The sequence below is a fragment of the Haliaeetus leucocephalus genome, unplaced genomic scaffold (genome assembly GCF_000737465.1).
Source record: "Haliaeetus leucocephalus isolate CR32 unplaced genomic scaffold, Haliaeetus_leucocephalus-4.0 Scaffold317, whole genome shotgun sequence".
In the NCBI taxonomy this organism is placed as follows: domain Eukaryota; kingdom Metazoa; phylum Chordata; class Aves; order Accipitriformes; family Accipitridae; genus Haliaeetus; species Haliaeetus leucocephalus.
The window spans coordinates 1,061,534-1,076,899 of record NW_010972753.1 but is presented as its reverse complement, the minus strand read 5'-3'; the positions used below and the strand labels follow the sequence as shown (position 1 = coordinate 1,076,899).

General features: G+C 38.9%; 1 protein-coding gene across 1 annotated transcript in view; it reads left to right on the top strand.

The window, feature by feature from the left end:
• Positions 1 to 15,366, top strand: part of MAP7D2 (MAP7 domain containing 2) — a 41,679-nt gene that overhangs the window by 9,885 nt on the left and 16,428 nt on the right. Inside the window, exons 4-8 of the mRNA XM_010571379.1 lie at positions 5,924 to 6,038; positions 6,973 to 7,071; positions 9,042 to 9,152; positions 13,610 to 13,734; positions 14,804 to 14,931. Of these exons, the coding sequence (XP_010569681.1) occupies positions 5,924 to 6,038; positions 6,973 to 7,071; positions 9,042 to 9,152; positions 13,610 to 13,734; positions 14,804 to 14,931 (578 nt within the window). The remainder of the gene's footprint in view (positions 1 to 5,923; positions 6,039 to 6,972; positions 7,072 to 9,041; positions 9,153 to 13,609; positions 13,735 to 14,803; positions 14,932 to 15,366) is intronic.

Sequence of the window (15,366 nt, the reverse complement as noted above, 5' to 3'; positions counted from 1 at the left end):
CCCCCCCCAACTCTTCTGACGAGCCCCTCAAACCCTCTATGTGTAGTAGCAGTGGAGGTCTGAGTAAGGATGGTGGTGAAGTTGCAGCTCCCAGGGCATTGGAAGTTACTGCTCCTGAGTCATTCTGGACATTTGAGGCCACCTTTACTGGAAGAACTTTGAAACCCGTATTTCCCACACCTGTGTTTGGGGAAGGCAGTGCCCTGGCCAGTGAGCCAGTATACAGCAGCATGTCTTCAGTGTTTCTCCTTTTAATACTAGTTTGTGCTGGGTGGGGACTGGAGCACCCATTTTACCTCCTCATCAGGTGTCTGAAGGGCCAAGTAGAGGGATTTTCTTCCTTGCTCCCTGCCTTATTGGTTGTCCTTTATATCTTCCTTAAGTCTTTTTTCCTTGCTTTCTAACATAGCAGAAGGCAGTGCATGTTTGTGATAGGAAGAGGTTATATAAATATGTCTCTAGAAAATATTGTTGTTGCTTCTCTAAGAGTTTTAGAGAAATTAATGGATCTTAAACTATGGGGCTTGTTGGCTTCCTACATTGGAGCATCCCCTGCTTGGCTGTTTTGTGTGCAGAGGACTACTCAAAGAGGAATACTTTTTCCCTTCAACAGTGCCAAATAAGAGATGGTGGTTTTAAAGTCTGTGTTGATGGGAATGGAGGTGGTCTGGCAGAGTTCTCCTCTGGGGCAGCTGGAGCTTACTGCTGCAGAGCACAGTGGAAGTGTGTCCAGTTCCTCAAACAGGAACCAACGAAATGTGTCTGAAAATCATCCTGTCTACATTGACTGCACCTTTCTTACCTGTAGAGGTCTTCAGTAGCTCTTCCCTTTCCACCATATTACTTTTAAAGCTGCCTGCTTCCTTTAGTAAAAGCACTCCCTGAGCCTTGAGGAAAGAAGGGTGGTGGTGTGCAACAGAAGCAATTGAAGAGTGGCTTTTAACAGTAAGTAGCCAGTGGCTTTGGGACTGGATAAAAGCAAAGCTCATTCTCATTCAGTTAAAATAATTTTTTCCATTTCCCTATCTTGAACTTCCATGTGACTTGGAAATACCTTGCAAATAAATGTCTAGCTGTACACTGGGTATTGGGAAGTCTCTGTAGAAGCTGTGTTTTTCTGTTCTTGTATTCCATGAGACAATATGAGCATCACTTGTACAGGCCATGTCAAGGATACTAGTGCGAATAAGAACAATAACATCCATCTAGTCAAAGATCCATTTTTAATAAAACCATCAGATTTATTTTAAAAGGAAATTGATAAAATTAGTATTGATCCTACCAATATACTAACGTTCAAATGAACCACTACTGGTGGACGGCATCAAATCTAATCCAGCACTCAGACTTGAAAGGTTGATGTAACAACTGCTAAATGGAAAAGAATATCCTGAAGCATTGGAGAGATTGTTTTGGTGCACATGCACTATTTGTAAAAAGTATGCACTTAAACACAAGGGTAAAAAAACTCTCAAGATGATGTAGCATTAATTACTTAGTATATTGTAATTCAAAGTTAATTACTTTTTGAATTATAGTATATGGAAATAATAACTGCTTTCCAAACATACTTTGGCAATTCATTTACTGAGTGGAGTTCAGTTGCACAAGTAACACAAAAATTTTGCTGCAAACTGCTTGAGATTGCTATGCAAGCAGTCTCTCAATTTGCTGTGCAGTGGACATGAGGAGAAGAGTTTAGTCCTCATTACAACACTGACTGTCCTCTGCTCCCCCCCGCCGTTACTTGCTGCTGCTGCAGCTCCCCATATACCTTAAACGCAGAGCCTTCATTTGTCTGATGTTGTTCTTTGATGCATGCACCCTTAATATGCACCTGTCATTCTAATTGGTTGAGAGCAGAAATTAATTCTATTCAGAAAGGTAGTTAAATTTAAAAATACTGTATCGCTTTTTAATGTGTTCTTCAAATAGAAAATAACAGAGCTCTTTTGTTGCTATGTGGAAGAGCCACTCAAAAGATGAAGCCAACTGATAATATCAGGAAACTGTGAGCTGCTTGTATACAGTGCTGATGAATATATAAAGTGAAGAGGAAGAGATTTTTGGGGCTCTTTTGGATGTTTGTATTGTTGGCATAAGGTAGATTGTTTTACAGTTGTTTGCACAAATTATTTTAAGTCGTAATACTTGTAAAATTAATTTTTTTCCTTGTTTTCACATCTGTGTCACGTTTTACATAGAGAAAAGGGAAGTACTTCAGTCAAATTACTTGTATTCTCACTATTGGTTTTTAGGTTTGTTTGGTTTTGGTTTGGGTTTGTTGTTTGGGTTTTTTTTAATTCGGACAATGCAAACATTTGTTCTGTTGCTTAGTCAGAGGAGAACCTGGATGAATAACTATGGAAAGTAACATGTGTATCTTAGATACTAGCAGTAGATGGCTCTCTTTTTATGCTTTACTCAATTTAACCTACACACAAAGCTTGTACATTATAGTTTTTTGAGGAAGCTCACTATATCTTTAGTGCGGAGGTTATTTCCCCTATCTATAGCTGTTAAAGTTCCTACAGGAGGATCACATGGATAGTTTGATATGTTTTTAGGAAGCTGCTTAATCTGTAACATAGACAGGAAGGGTTTTGCACATTGTTTGCTGATGAAGGAATGCTTTGTCCTGTTGTTTAGTTTTCGTCACAGACCAGATTATTAATGTATGAGTTGTTTATGCTATGCTTCCACGTGTCTTATTGTTTTCTTTGGCTTTTGAGTTTTGTGCTAACTTAAACTGTTTTTTAAATAACTATCCTTTCTGTGTGAAAAATGGCCTTCATATTGTTCTTTATCTAAGCTGCATCTGCAGGGTTTCATGAGGTTTAATAATTATGTTCTATAGTGCTTTAATGAAAGGCTCTTTGCAAATGAAAATAAAAGATCCTCTCCACATCATGTAATTGAAGATTTCAACCTCAGATTGTAGGTAGTATGGGCTTTCAAATATGTATGAAAAATAATTTAATTTCTTTAATCTATTTCATCATGCATTTTATTCTTAAAACAGGACTTTCATAGTAGGTGGTGTAAGTGTATTCTGTAGTTTGCAAACTACAGAATATTGCTGGTCCTTGCTTCAAGCAGTATTTAAAAAAAAAAAAAAGAAAAAAAAAGCCAAATATAGATCACATGGGTAATTGAAACTTGACTGCTTTCATCTTATCTTTTGTGATTAATGTATAACAATATTCATTAGATATGGAAAGAAAGAAAGATTCTGTATAAGTGTATGCTTTAATGAGGAAGAAATGGGAGGGTGATTTTCCTTTGTAAAGAGTGCAGGTAGAAAGGTGTATTGGGGCAAGATGCACAGTAGAAGAAAGTAACGAAAAGAGGCAGACAGCAGAGAAGAACTGGTGATGAAACAGGAGGTGAGGTTTGGAAAGAGTAAGTACAGAAAAGGGACTCTCAGAATTAAATTAATGTTGGGAGGTGGGAAGTTAAAAGCAAGAAGTGTGAACTTGAAATGCAAAGCCAGCACACATAGGTTTTAAACATGAAAATTGCATCATCAAGGAGCAAGAGAAGAAAGACTGTAGCAAACCAAGTCAGAGGGGAGTGACTTTGGGTTCCAGAGACTGGAAAATTGCATTCTTTTCATGCCCAAAGTACAGACAAGAAGTGATAGGATAGTCAAAACTGGGGTTTTTCTGTGCTGTTGCAGAAGAGGCTGTGCTTAAGCTCTGTGATGCTTTGCACATTTGCTCTGTAGGGAGAAAAAGGAGGAGGGAAGAGACAGAGAGAGCATTTGTGTGCCTGCCTGGACGCTGATGGCACTGACTAGACAGAAGGGTGGAAAAAGCAGGGCATGGGGGGAAGCAGCTGCCTGCTTTCAGTGGTCTTTGCATGATGTTACCTGATAGACTGTGACCTAAAGACATAGAAGGGAGACAAAACTGAAGTGAGAGCTCAAAACACATGACTGAAAGATTGTCTTCCTGGAGATGGCAGCAGAAATTGTAACAGCAAGGTGGTTTACCTGGCTGAAAGGTAACAGGGACAGGATTGCTGAGAATGATAGAAAGGGTATGCGAGAATTGCCTTTTTTCGCTTTTTGTATAGAGGGTAATATAATGGAATTCTTTATGGCACAAGTGATTTATAATAAAATTAAGAGAAGAGAGCTTAAAGACAAAAGGCAGTGGCTTGCTGTTGAAATTGATGGATAATTGGTGGCAGGGTTGGATGAGGTGGAAAAAATGAGGTCAGAAGTAAATTACTGCAAGTCATGGTAGTAGAAGAGACTCTTGAAACACATGGAAGAGATAAAAGTATATTGCAGATAACCAGAAGATGATGAGAGGGCATCTGGTGTTGTAGAAAGCCAGAAACCACAGACAGAGCCCCAGGAAGGTAATAGGAAGTTTACAGGTACGTGCATAAAAGTTCCAGGCATGGTAGTTACTGGAGGTGCCTGATGTTAGGGTCTGATCTGCTGAAGGAGGTCCATCAGAGACAATGGGCTCAACATCAGTGCAGAGACTGAAGGAGACATGCTTGAACAAAGACTGAAATTTCATGGTAAAATATGTCAGGGAAGGGGAATAAAAAAAACCTAGTCCAAAGTCATGAATTGGTGAGAGAAAGTAATCTGGCGAAGAGATGCAGGAGAGGTTTTCCACGCAGTTGATCTGAGCTACCAAAAGATATTGGAGACAGAGTGGAGGATTGATAGAAATCAAAGGGGATGTGATGTAATCACAGAAACCTGCAGCATCAAGAGTTTGAAGTGGATAGAGTAGGAGTTTTATACTAGACCAGAAGGACACAGCAAAGGTAGTAATAGGACCAAAAATACTAATAGGATTAAAGGGCTAAAAACCATTGGGGCAGAAGTTGGAGGCAGCAAAAGTAGTCTCATCTTTCCAAATAGGGGTTGGGCTGCTGAAATGTGAGGGTGAAGAGGCTGGCAGATGTGAACGAGGTACTGGGAGGAGGAAGGGAAGAGGGTGGTAGGTGATGGACCAGTGCGTGGGCAGGAACCAGGTTTTATCTGCTGGAAAGGAAGAAAAGAAAAAGTGCAGAAATCATTGCCACCACAATAAACCACTGAGAAACTAGCAGAGGGAGGAGGTGGGAACAAAACTGAGTGGAGGTCTTTGAGTGAGAGTTAGGAGGTGGTGGAGAAGGGAGTAAGGTGACCATACATGGCTGTAAGTTAAAGGTGGAACAGGATTTGGGGAGGGAAAGAAAACTCCTTCTTGTTCTTCCCCAACTGAAAATCCTAACTCATCAAGTCATGGAGAAGAACATGGGGGTGGAGGGGATAAAAAAAAAAATCTCGGAACAACACTATCTAGGCATACACTAAAAAGAATACACAAGGGGAAAAAAATCAGCAGCTCTTAAATGCCTAGAATGTAAAGAACATAGTGGAAGAAAGGAGGGAAGGTTTGTAGAAATAAATAAATAAATAGGGCATCCTGCAAAGTAACCTACTTTGGGTTTGAAGTGATCATTTATCTGCGTGGCTAGGAGGAGCCACTGGCATTGCAGCAATTTAGCTGTGCTCAGAAAGGGATGGAAAAAAATCCTGAGGTCTGCATAGACAAGAAGGAGTTAATGCTTGTCGAGCATTATTCTTATACAAATTAAGTCCAGAGCACAGCAGCAGCCTCACCAGCAGGAGCAGATGCTAGGCAGTGATGCAACCTGTGTTATTTACTTAGGCCTCTGTAGTGACCTCAGTGGCTTGCAGACAAAGGATACACATATCTGGAGGTGGGTAGCATGCTGATACCTTCTTTATTCAGTCCTTTTTCTTTTATTGCAAACAAGCTCCTGTAATCCTCTTGCGTGGAGCAACAGGGGAACTGTGTATTTTTAGCATGGTTTCAGAAGGAGGGAGAAAAAAGCTCCCAAAGAACTGATTCAGATTTGGTTTCTGTTTTTGTACCAATATAACCAGGAACGTTTAGAAGCCATGATGCGTCGGTCCCTTGAACGCAGCCAGCAGCTGGAACAGAAGCAAAAGCGATGGTCGTGGGGAGGAGCACTGGCTGCAGGCTCAGGAGGGAGAGATGGTAAGTGAAACAGGCTGCCTGCATTGCAGATCTTGAAGTGCAAAATGCATGAGGTTGTGGAGATAGTAAGGATGATGCATTTTATAGTTAGGGTGGTACTGTAGGGGCTGCTGCCTTGGGGTGTGAATAAATGCTTTGTAATTGCTTGCCAGGCTTCCTCTCTCTGATACCTTCTGGGGAGAAAGGTCACTCCTAACTTTAGGAATGCAGATCATTTTAATAGAGTAACCAGAATCTGTTTGGAGGATGCTAAATGCTAAAATTAAAATTTATGCTCTCTCTCCCTTCTTCTCTTCCCCCGCATTGTCTTCCCATGCACACACACACAGAGTTAGCAAATTTAATATTCGCCAAAAGACTGAGTGCTGTCTAAGCCTTGCAAAAGATGATCTGGTTTTGTTTGGTCATTCTAAAAACCTGTCAGGAATTTCTAGATGACTATGCAGCATGTGCAGTTTAAAATAGTTTGATTTTTTCCCAACATACTTTTTGTTGCTGCTCTTTTTGATTTGGCTTCGGAACAAATTCTTTTTATTACATAATCAGTCATGTACTGCTTTTATATTTCAAAAAGATGCATGTTTTCTGTTTTAAATCATATAATTTATTTAAATTTGTCAGGTTTGAATAAACTGATGCTATGCGGGAAAAATATCCATGTTTGGGTGATGATGAAATATGACAGTTACTCTCTTTTAAACAGTGTGCAAATATACTTAATTCTAAAAGGGCAAACTGTTTCACATCATAGTTTTCACAGTATGCCATCCAAAAAGCCAGGAAATTAAATATACATGATAACAAAAGAAGTCTTTTATACTTTGAGAAGTAAACCAGTTTGTCGTTGTGATGCAGTTTATGCCTAATTCCAGGTCCCTCAATTTACTCAGTAATTTCTTTCACCTCTTTTTGCTCTGATTTCTCTGCTGTGTAGGTGAATCAGAAAATACCCCACCCCCTGTTCTAGGTTTAGCTGCCAACACCCTTCCTCCAGACCCTGTGACCTCTACTGCTCCTGCTGATTCCTTCAATGGTATTTCAGAGAATCACAGTACCATCATGTCTCGTTTATAACTGTTCTAATCACTGTAATCCATCCACTGATCTTGTCCTTCCTAACCACTGTTTTCTTATTATTTCAGTCTGGTACTCTACGGCATTACCCTTAGCGATGTGGACCAAATGTCTTTTTAATTTCCTTTTAATTTTGCCATGGTGGAGCAGTGCATGCCTCGCATTCCAGCACAGTAGAGGCATTTCATGGTTTTCTCACTAACCGTAGACTTCTACCACTCAGATTCTCATCTCTGTTAATTCTGCGGGTGCTCTGTGTTTGTGTGTGTGTGTGTGAGAATATAATTACGCATATATTCGACAGTTCTAATGGACATGTGCAGGTGCTGTTGAAAAAAATTTCAGTTGCACAGTAAGAGAAAATATGCTATGGAGACCATGTTTCATCAAAACAGTCCTCTTTTTCCATCTTTTTTTGCAATATTTTAAGAACAAGCAAATTTTGTATGAACAGCCATGCTATATTTTCAGCCTTCTGAAGTGGATTTTGGCCAAGCTGGTATTTCTAACAAACTCAAGTAGTTGACTTTGTTTAGGCAATCGTGTTCTGTTTTCTTTTAAGTTGTTCAGGTTTGTTTGGGGTTTTTTTAAAGTATTATTCCCATAAAAGGACTGTGAAGTAGACGAGTCCTCCAAAATTAAGAATGGATTGCATATAAGATTTCTAATTTTGATTGCAAATGCACTTGGCATTTTGAAAACATAACACAGCAATGTAACACAAGCTGTGCTTTTAAGAACTAGGTTCCTTCTCTCACCCCAAGGGAGGAGCTAGGCTTGCATGTTACTCCTGCAGAATGCACAGTAAATGTTGTTCTGCCCACAATCTCGCAGAACTATTACTTCTGTGCAAACAGATTCAAATTTTTGTACTAATTGTTGCTCATGTACAAAGAGATTTGGATGTGCAACGAGATGTTTTGCAGCACACCAGCGTTATACCTGCTTTTCAAAAAAAGCAAACGTAGAGAATTGTATCGTTTACTGTAGTAGTTGGAGGCAAATCTTGCAGACGTCACTGAGGCAACGTTTCGATGGATGTAACAGGGAATGCAGTAACTTAGGGGCTGCAAAATTAGGGCTACATATATGTCTAGTTGAAAACATTTTTGGTTTTGAAAGAAATAAAATTCAAATTTAAGGGACAAAGCTTCTATGCTTTTAGCTTCTGGGCATCATGCAGTGATTGTCATATACTAGCACACTGTAGTAATACTTGAATAACATTTTTCTGTCCTTCAGTTGAATAAATGGCAAGATAGGAAATAGGCATTGTGCTTAAACAGACTTTGTCAAATGGTATTTCAGAAGAAAAATGAAAGTACTTGGGGTAGTACCAAAAAGTGGGGGTTTTTGTGTTGGTTTTTTTTTTTTTTTTTCTTTTAATATTCTGAAGAACAAAAAGATAAAGGCAAATGGCTGGTGCCAGATCAGTCATTAAAACAGTGAGTTCTCATCGTGCGAACACACAAATGTTGGTTATTTAATTTTCGTATTAGAATAGTACCTCAGGTCTACCTGAGTTCTTCCAGACTGAAAGCTGAGGGGAGGGGGAATGGAGATGAGGAGCTCAGAGCTGTCATGTGTGCAGTTCGTTTTCTTTAGGTAACTTTCTGCTTGTGCTGGTGTTGAGTATCTTGTATCAGAATGGCTTCACTCATTCAGACCTGATACATAATTATTTGCCTGTGGCAGTATGAAAGATAAGCTGTGGTAAAGCTGTACTGTTAAATTCACAAGCAGAAAAGTTGCATCCCAAAGCGTGTCTTATAAAATGCTGGTTGTCCAGCAGTTGGAAAGAGCTTATCTCATGCCTTACTCAGCGTGATGATCTGTGGCAAGGGCCACGAGTACAAATGCAAGGTTAATTTTGGGAGTTTATCAACACTGTGATGCAAATACAAATATCTTCAATGCGTCTCTCTGCAGCATGTGACAAACTTTCAGCTTCTACAATGAATCTGCCAAAGCAAATGGAATCGCCAATCAGTAAGCGCCTCTCCTCCTCCACAGCGGCAATAACACATTCCCCCGACAGAGGCAAGTGAATATGCTGGTCTCCTACCAGCATAAACTTTCCTTCTGCTTAAAGCACTTCTTGTCCATATAGCTATGTAACTCGCTTATGTCTATTATTCAGAAGAACTCAAACATTTGAGGGGTTATAAGTTAATACAATAAAATAGTTCTGCAACCTGTCCCCAAGACTGTGCTGCTCTGCTGCAGATCCTAGTCCAGCAACAAACCCTGTGGGTTTTTTTTTTTACTGATGTTCCCCTCCCCCCCCCCCCCCCCCCCCAATTTTTGATACTCCAGAAGACAGGCTTGTAAGTACATGCTGCGACTGCAGCAATTTCCTATAACTGTACAAATAATGAAAAACAAGCAAACCAAACATGTGGCTTGACAACAGACATGGGATGTACCATGGGCAGAAGTATGTCCGATGAGCCACCTGGGAGACTTCAATCTGGTGACCAGAGTTGTAGAGCCCTTTAATTTGATTTGAAACTCTGATCCATGAGAGGCTCAGCAAAAGATGATCATCTTGTGGGATTAGTGGTTACTAAACACTACAGAGAGGACTGAAGGGTTTATGCCACTGTGAACTCTTTGGATTTGTTTGGTTTGTTTTGTGTGTCTTTTTTGACTTGTCCCCCCTGCCCTTTTTTTTTTAACTCTAATGAGAAAAAAAGTATTGACTGAAATAGGTGACAATGAAGGCTTGTTTCTAGAATGAAAAGAGAAGGTAAATTTACTTTCATTTCTAAATTGCTTAATGAAAACTCATCAATAGCTTTGAGGTTATTATGATAGATGGTTATACGTATATGCATGCAATAGGAACATCTATAAATACCTGTCTTCTATAGTTGACGCTTATATTTATGGAGTAGGAAGGAATGCAGGCATATTGTATAAATAAGACTTATATAATGTGGTGAGACTGCAAATCTTAATGCAGTCCCAGTATGGTTGGCACATTCTTGAGTAGCTGTGCTGTTATACCAAATGTTTCACCTTTTCTACTGGGGAAGAAGGTAAACCTTTTTAATGCTGAGTCATGAAAGCAACCATTTTGCAGAATGGAACATGCCTCTGTGTAAGAGCAAAATGCAACACGGTCTTAACCCTACTATATTTATTGTACAGGTGGGAAAATAATTTAAAATGATGGAGAAACTAGAAACCTTTTTTTCAGAGGGAATGAGAATTATGTTTAAATATTTTTTTATCTCAAACATTTCAAGATTTTTTTTCATTTCATTTAATCATTTTGTTTCCGTTATTTTAATGTAACATTGTTTTATTTCTTTGCATTTTAAATTTTATTTTATTTGCTCCCATCCTTCAGCTCACCGCATGCATCTTAGTCCAATGGAAAACTTTATTGTTTCTCGACTGCTGACTCCCACACAGTCATCTTTAGCCAGAAGCAGAAGTACATTAGTGCTTTCTGAGCAGTACAATAATCCAGGTAAAAATGTGAATTACTCACTTTGAAACCGTTGAGGTATGGTTTTGGTTGCATTTGAGTAGTTGCTGAAAGAAATGGGGTACTATGAACCAAATGACAATTTACGTGATAGTACAGAATCAGTGATGAACTAAATTGTTCATGGTAGCAGAGTATTTAAAACTTGAAAAAACACATCATCTTGTCTGTCTTGTTCTGACTGTCTTTTTAAAAAAGAACGCCGTTTTTTAAAAAACAAACAAAAAATTGAATTAACAAAATCACTAAAACGTAAGCCAATGGAAAACTGAATAAATTCATTTAAGAAACAATTTTTTAGACCAGTGTGTGACACCTCTCAGAGGCTTTGATATATTATTGTTATCCCCTTTCATACCCAAGTAGTATGTAGAACAAAAATCCCAGTGCACCATTTGAGCCTTAATTATTTTTACCAGGGTTCCAGTTCTCAGCTGTTAAATTACTTTTTGCCTTTAGCTGTGTGACTGTATCTGTATTTTTATATGTGTATGTGTGTATACTCGTACAAAATGACATTTACTTAGAGGAGAAAACAGACACTGATAGGAAGGTGTCAGTTCCAGAAATTATTGATCTTTAAGAAACAAAAATTTAGGGATGATAGTTACTGTTCCTATCTGTAAATGGCAGTCTAAAAAACCCCTTATTTTGCAGACATCTACAAACCTCATGTTTCCAGTCCTGCTAATGCTTAGGCAAGTGCCAGACTTCCAGAGTAGTTTCTACTTACGAAGCAATACCTGGTTGTAGTGTTTACTGAAACAAAGACAAAAGTTTAACAGCTGTTTTTACTTTTATTAAAAACAAAAAAACCCACCCCAAGCCCCACACCCAAATGCCTGTCTGCAAAAGGAAACATTTTTTTCAGGATAAAACGAGCTAGATGGTAAAAGGCTGATCATCTTTATGATAGGTATTTTTATACACCATGGTTGAAATAGGCTCAGGTCCTGCATCTGCACTGTTAATACAAAGCTATTTAAAAATTCATTGCAAAGTAAGCCCACTTTCGTTTGTGTGTTATTTCTTTGTCACAGTGCATAGGGACATTGATATTGAATGGCTCTAAAATGACTTCCATTTTTTCTACATTAAAAGCAGCATCTGTTGGAAGGAGAGATGTTGTCATACAGTACTTGGCCCATGAGAAAATTCCCTGTTTACTGCTCAGGCATCAACTATCACTAAGACTGAACAAAAGCCAACTCGAAATTAGATCAGTATATTCTGCTTAAAATTTTGAGGTGAATTGCTGGGGCCGCCTACAGATGTTGTTTTCGGTGTTGTATTTGATATTGAAGAAATCAGTAGGGACTTCCTTTGTCCTTCCTCACTGGTTTTGCTTGTAAACTCCCAGTTTTATTTCTGTCTTCATTGCAGGATCTTTAAAGTAGCACGCTGGCATGTCTGACAAGGATACAATTTGGCCTGTAAACTGTTTTTTCCCTGAGCCAAAACAGGAGTGCTGATTCTGGGAACAGCTCTCTGTACCAGCGTCCTCTTGTCATTTCCTCGCAAGGCAATCGGGCTGTAGCACAGGTTGCAAACAGCGTCAATACTCAGAGCAGCCCTTGACGGTTTCATCAGTAATTGCCAGCAAAAGAGTTGAGGGGCATCTCCCGTTTGTCATGTACTTCTCTGTGTAGAAGTAGCTTCCTGAACAGGGAAGAGGGTTCTTCCTTTTCAGGAGCTCATACTGTGCCTCATGTCGTTATATTTGGGTCAAAATGCTGCTACTCCTGCATTTTCTGTAAGCTTAGAAACTAGAAGCCTCAATTTAAGACACTTTCTCTAGGGCAATGCATTGTTAAGGTTACTCTGAGTCAAGATAGTCGGGCAAACAGTTGTTACTGGACACATATAATTAAATTTTTTTTACAGCTGAAATAAAAATACTTATCTTAGGCAGCATTTAAGATTCTGCACGTTTTTCTTAATATTCAGTGAATTTTTACCAACTTGCTGGAAAGTCAGTCAAAGAATACACAGGTCCAGTTAAACTTAAAAGCATACAAAAAGTCTTCGTAAGAAATTTTATAGGACTGCCCCCAGTAGAAAAAAAATGTTGGAAATGTGAATTCCTTTACAGTTGAGCATAATTACTGCTTTTCCAAAGTCAATGTCCTCCTTGACTTCAGTTGAGTAAGATTGGAAACACATTGTCACATGGTTACAATTTGTGTCTGTCTTATTAATAAAGCATATACTGTGTTGATTTTTCTATATGTATGTGAAAGTTTCATCTTAGAAGGCAATATGAACAAAAACAGGTGTAAAATACTCCATTTAAAAGAAGTCCTGTTAATATTGCAAATAAAGAAAAAATACCCAGAAAGAGTTGCCCTGTAAGCTGTAATGCATGTGTCACACTAACACTTACGTCTACCACAAATAACAACTGGAACACCTACAGCAGCATTTAGTTTAGGTTTGGGGCGGGGTTTTTGTTTCTGGGGTTCTTTTTGTTGTTTGGTTGTGGTTTTTTTTTTAATTAAGTATTCTTTTGAAAAGCAATTAAGGTATTTAGGAGCCTTTGCCATGTTCAGGCTTTAAAAAAAATATTCCCTATGCTTCTATCACCTTTCCTGTTTTGCAATATTTGTTCAGAAGTCACCCAACTAGAATTGTTTGATTACTCTTTTTATCATATGCAAAGGAAGGTGGAGTTTTCAGAAGAGAAAAGAATCACAATCATAGTCAGGTGATTCATAAGGTATATGAGTAAGGGAGCGATATTGCGATTTAAAAAAAAAAAATTAAAAATCCTATAAAATGTTAATTCAGTTGAGGCATTTTTAGTAAACATGGGACCACGCTGAATGTGTTCTATAATGTGATCTTTTGAAACGCTTTTAAAAAACCCTTGAAAACTACCTTTGAACATTATAACATAAAAGTTTGCTGTTTTCTCCTCTCCTTTACTTCCGCTGTCTGTGTTCCCTTTTGCTCTTACTATTGTACTATAACTCTTTAGTATTCCATATCTGTCCTCGTGTAGCACCAGCTAGTCCTCTTAAATCTCCCTACAAGCCTTCCCCCAGCCGAAGCACCGACAGAAAGAAGGCAACTTCACCCTCCACTTCCGATGCCATGAAAGGGGCGGCTGCAGCTGAAGTTACTCAGGTGGGGTTTGATTTCGCTTCTGGGTAAACTGGTGCGGGTTCTGGTTGTTATCTTTCCCTTTACATTCATAAAAACAAAATGCCACCCCTGTTGTAAGAAACAGCGGTAAGAAAGTAAGCCTTGCATGCATCTGTTGCTTTTGTGCTCCTGTTTAGCAGGATTTTAGTATCTTTCTCCTGCTGGGCATCCGTGTTGAGCGCTGGTATTTGGAACAGCAGCACCTCTATTTTCAGGGAACTGAGATTTCTGGCACTGAAGTGTGTGTTTCTGGACTTGCCTGTAACTTCTGGGAATGGGGATGACAAATAGGTTCTCTCTACTGAATATGACTATCCAGTCTTGCTGGTTAATTATCTTCACATATTTCGGAAACTTGCCAAGTATATTGACAATGCCTCTGTTTTATACCAATTGCGTAACTCTTTCTGTGGACATTTTTAATGCTGTTTGCTTGAAAGACGCATTATTGATCCACTGTAGTTTCCAGAAAAGCAAAGGCAAGTCATTCACTTTCACTGAGTCTACACAATGTAAGGTATGCTAGGGCTGTAAAATTCACATAAGGTCCTGTGTCTTGTAATAGTTCATCATAAGGGGATTCATGCCATCTAAATTAGATGCGAGTGAGAGGACCAAAGCTGGGAGCTAAAGATTTGTGTTGTGTCTATCTTAGGTGTGATTCACAGTGTTACATCCAGCAGCGTTTCTGCGAGGTGCCTGTGTTCACTACTGATCATGTCTAAGGGGTGTTGCAGGAGCATTTAGATGATTTTGAAAGCTCCCAGTGCCACCACCCCTCCCAAGAACTCTTGGAGAGGTTCTGATGTGGTGTTACTTCTCTGCAACTTGTATACTATGTCCATGCCAGACATGGGGGGGTGGGGGGTGTTATGTCTATGTAAAATAAAGAAACTATTGAACCTTAGTTATGAGCTGGTGTTTAAAAAACTTTTATCTTAAATGTATGTTACACAAATCTGTTTATATGCCATCTTGTTAATAAAGCAATCAAATACGTTTTTGATGTGTTGGTCCTAATTATGTGAACTAAAATGAACTGTGCTTCTAGACTGAGAAGATAAAGAAAGAGAAGCGACCCACAACACCTGGTTCATCGTCTGGTATGGGATCTCCTCTAAGAAGGTCTGATTCTCCTGCTGCCATGTCCAGAAGATCCGCATCACCTGCGACACCCAAGTATGCCTTTCTTATTAGTGGTCTTATAAGCTGTGAGCTTCTTGTTACCTATAAAGGAGACGTAGATCTGTGAGGAACTTCCTCTGAAGTATTGTGTAAAATGTAGTTAATTTGGGTTATACATACACACATATACAGAGGGAGGGAGAGGTGTAGATGAACTAATATATGTAAGATTGTGTTAGTGCTCACTAGAGACACTTCCCTGCCTTTTCTCAGTCTTTTAAAATTATCACGGTGCATTTCATAATTCACATTAAATTTTATTTAACGTTTATTTTTAAGCATGCTTTTGTTTTATTGGGTTTTGAAGAAACTCTGCCTAGTGTGAAGAACTGCACAGAACATGAATACTAACTAGAAATTCCAGCATTTAAAATACATTTCCTATTGCTGACATGACCATCTGGTTCCATAAATATACTTAACTATGCG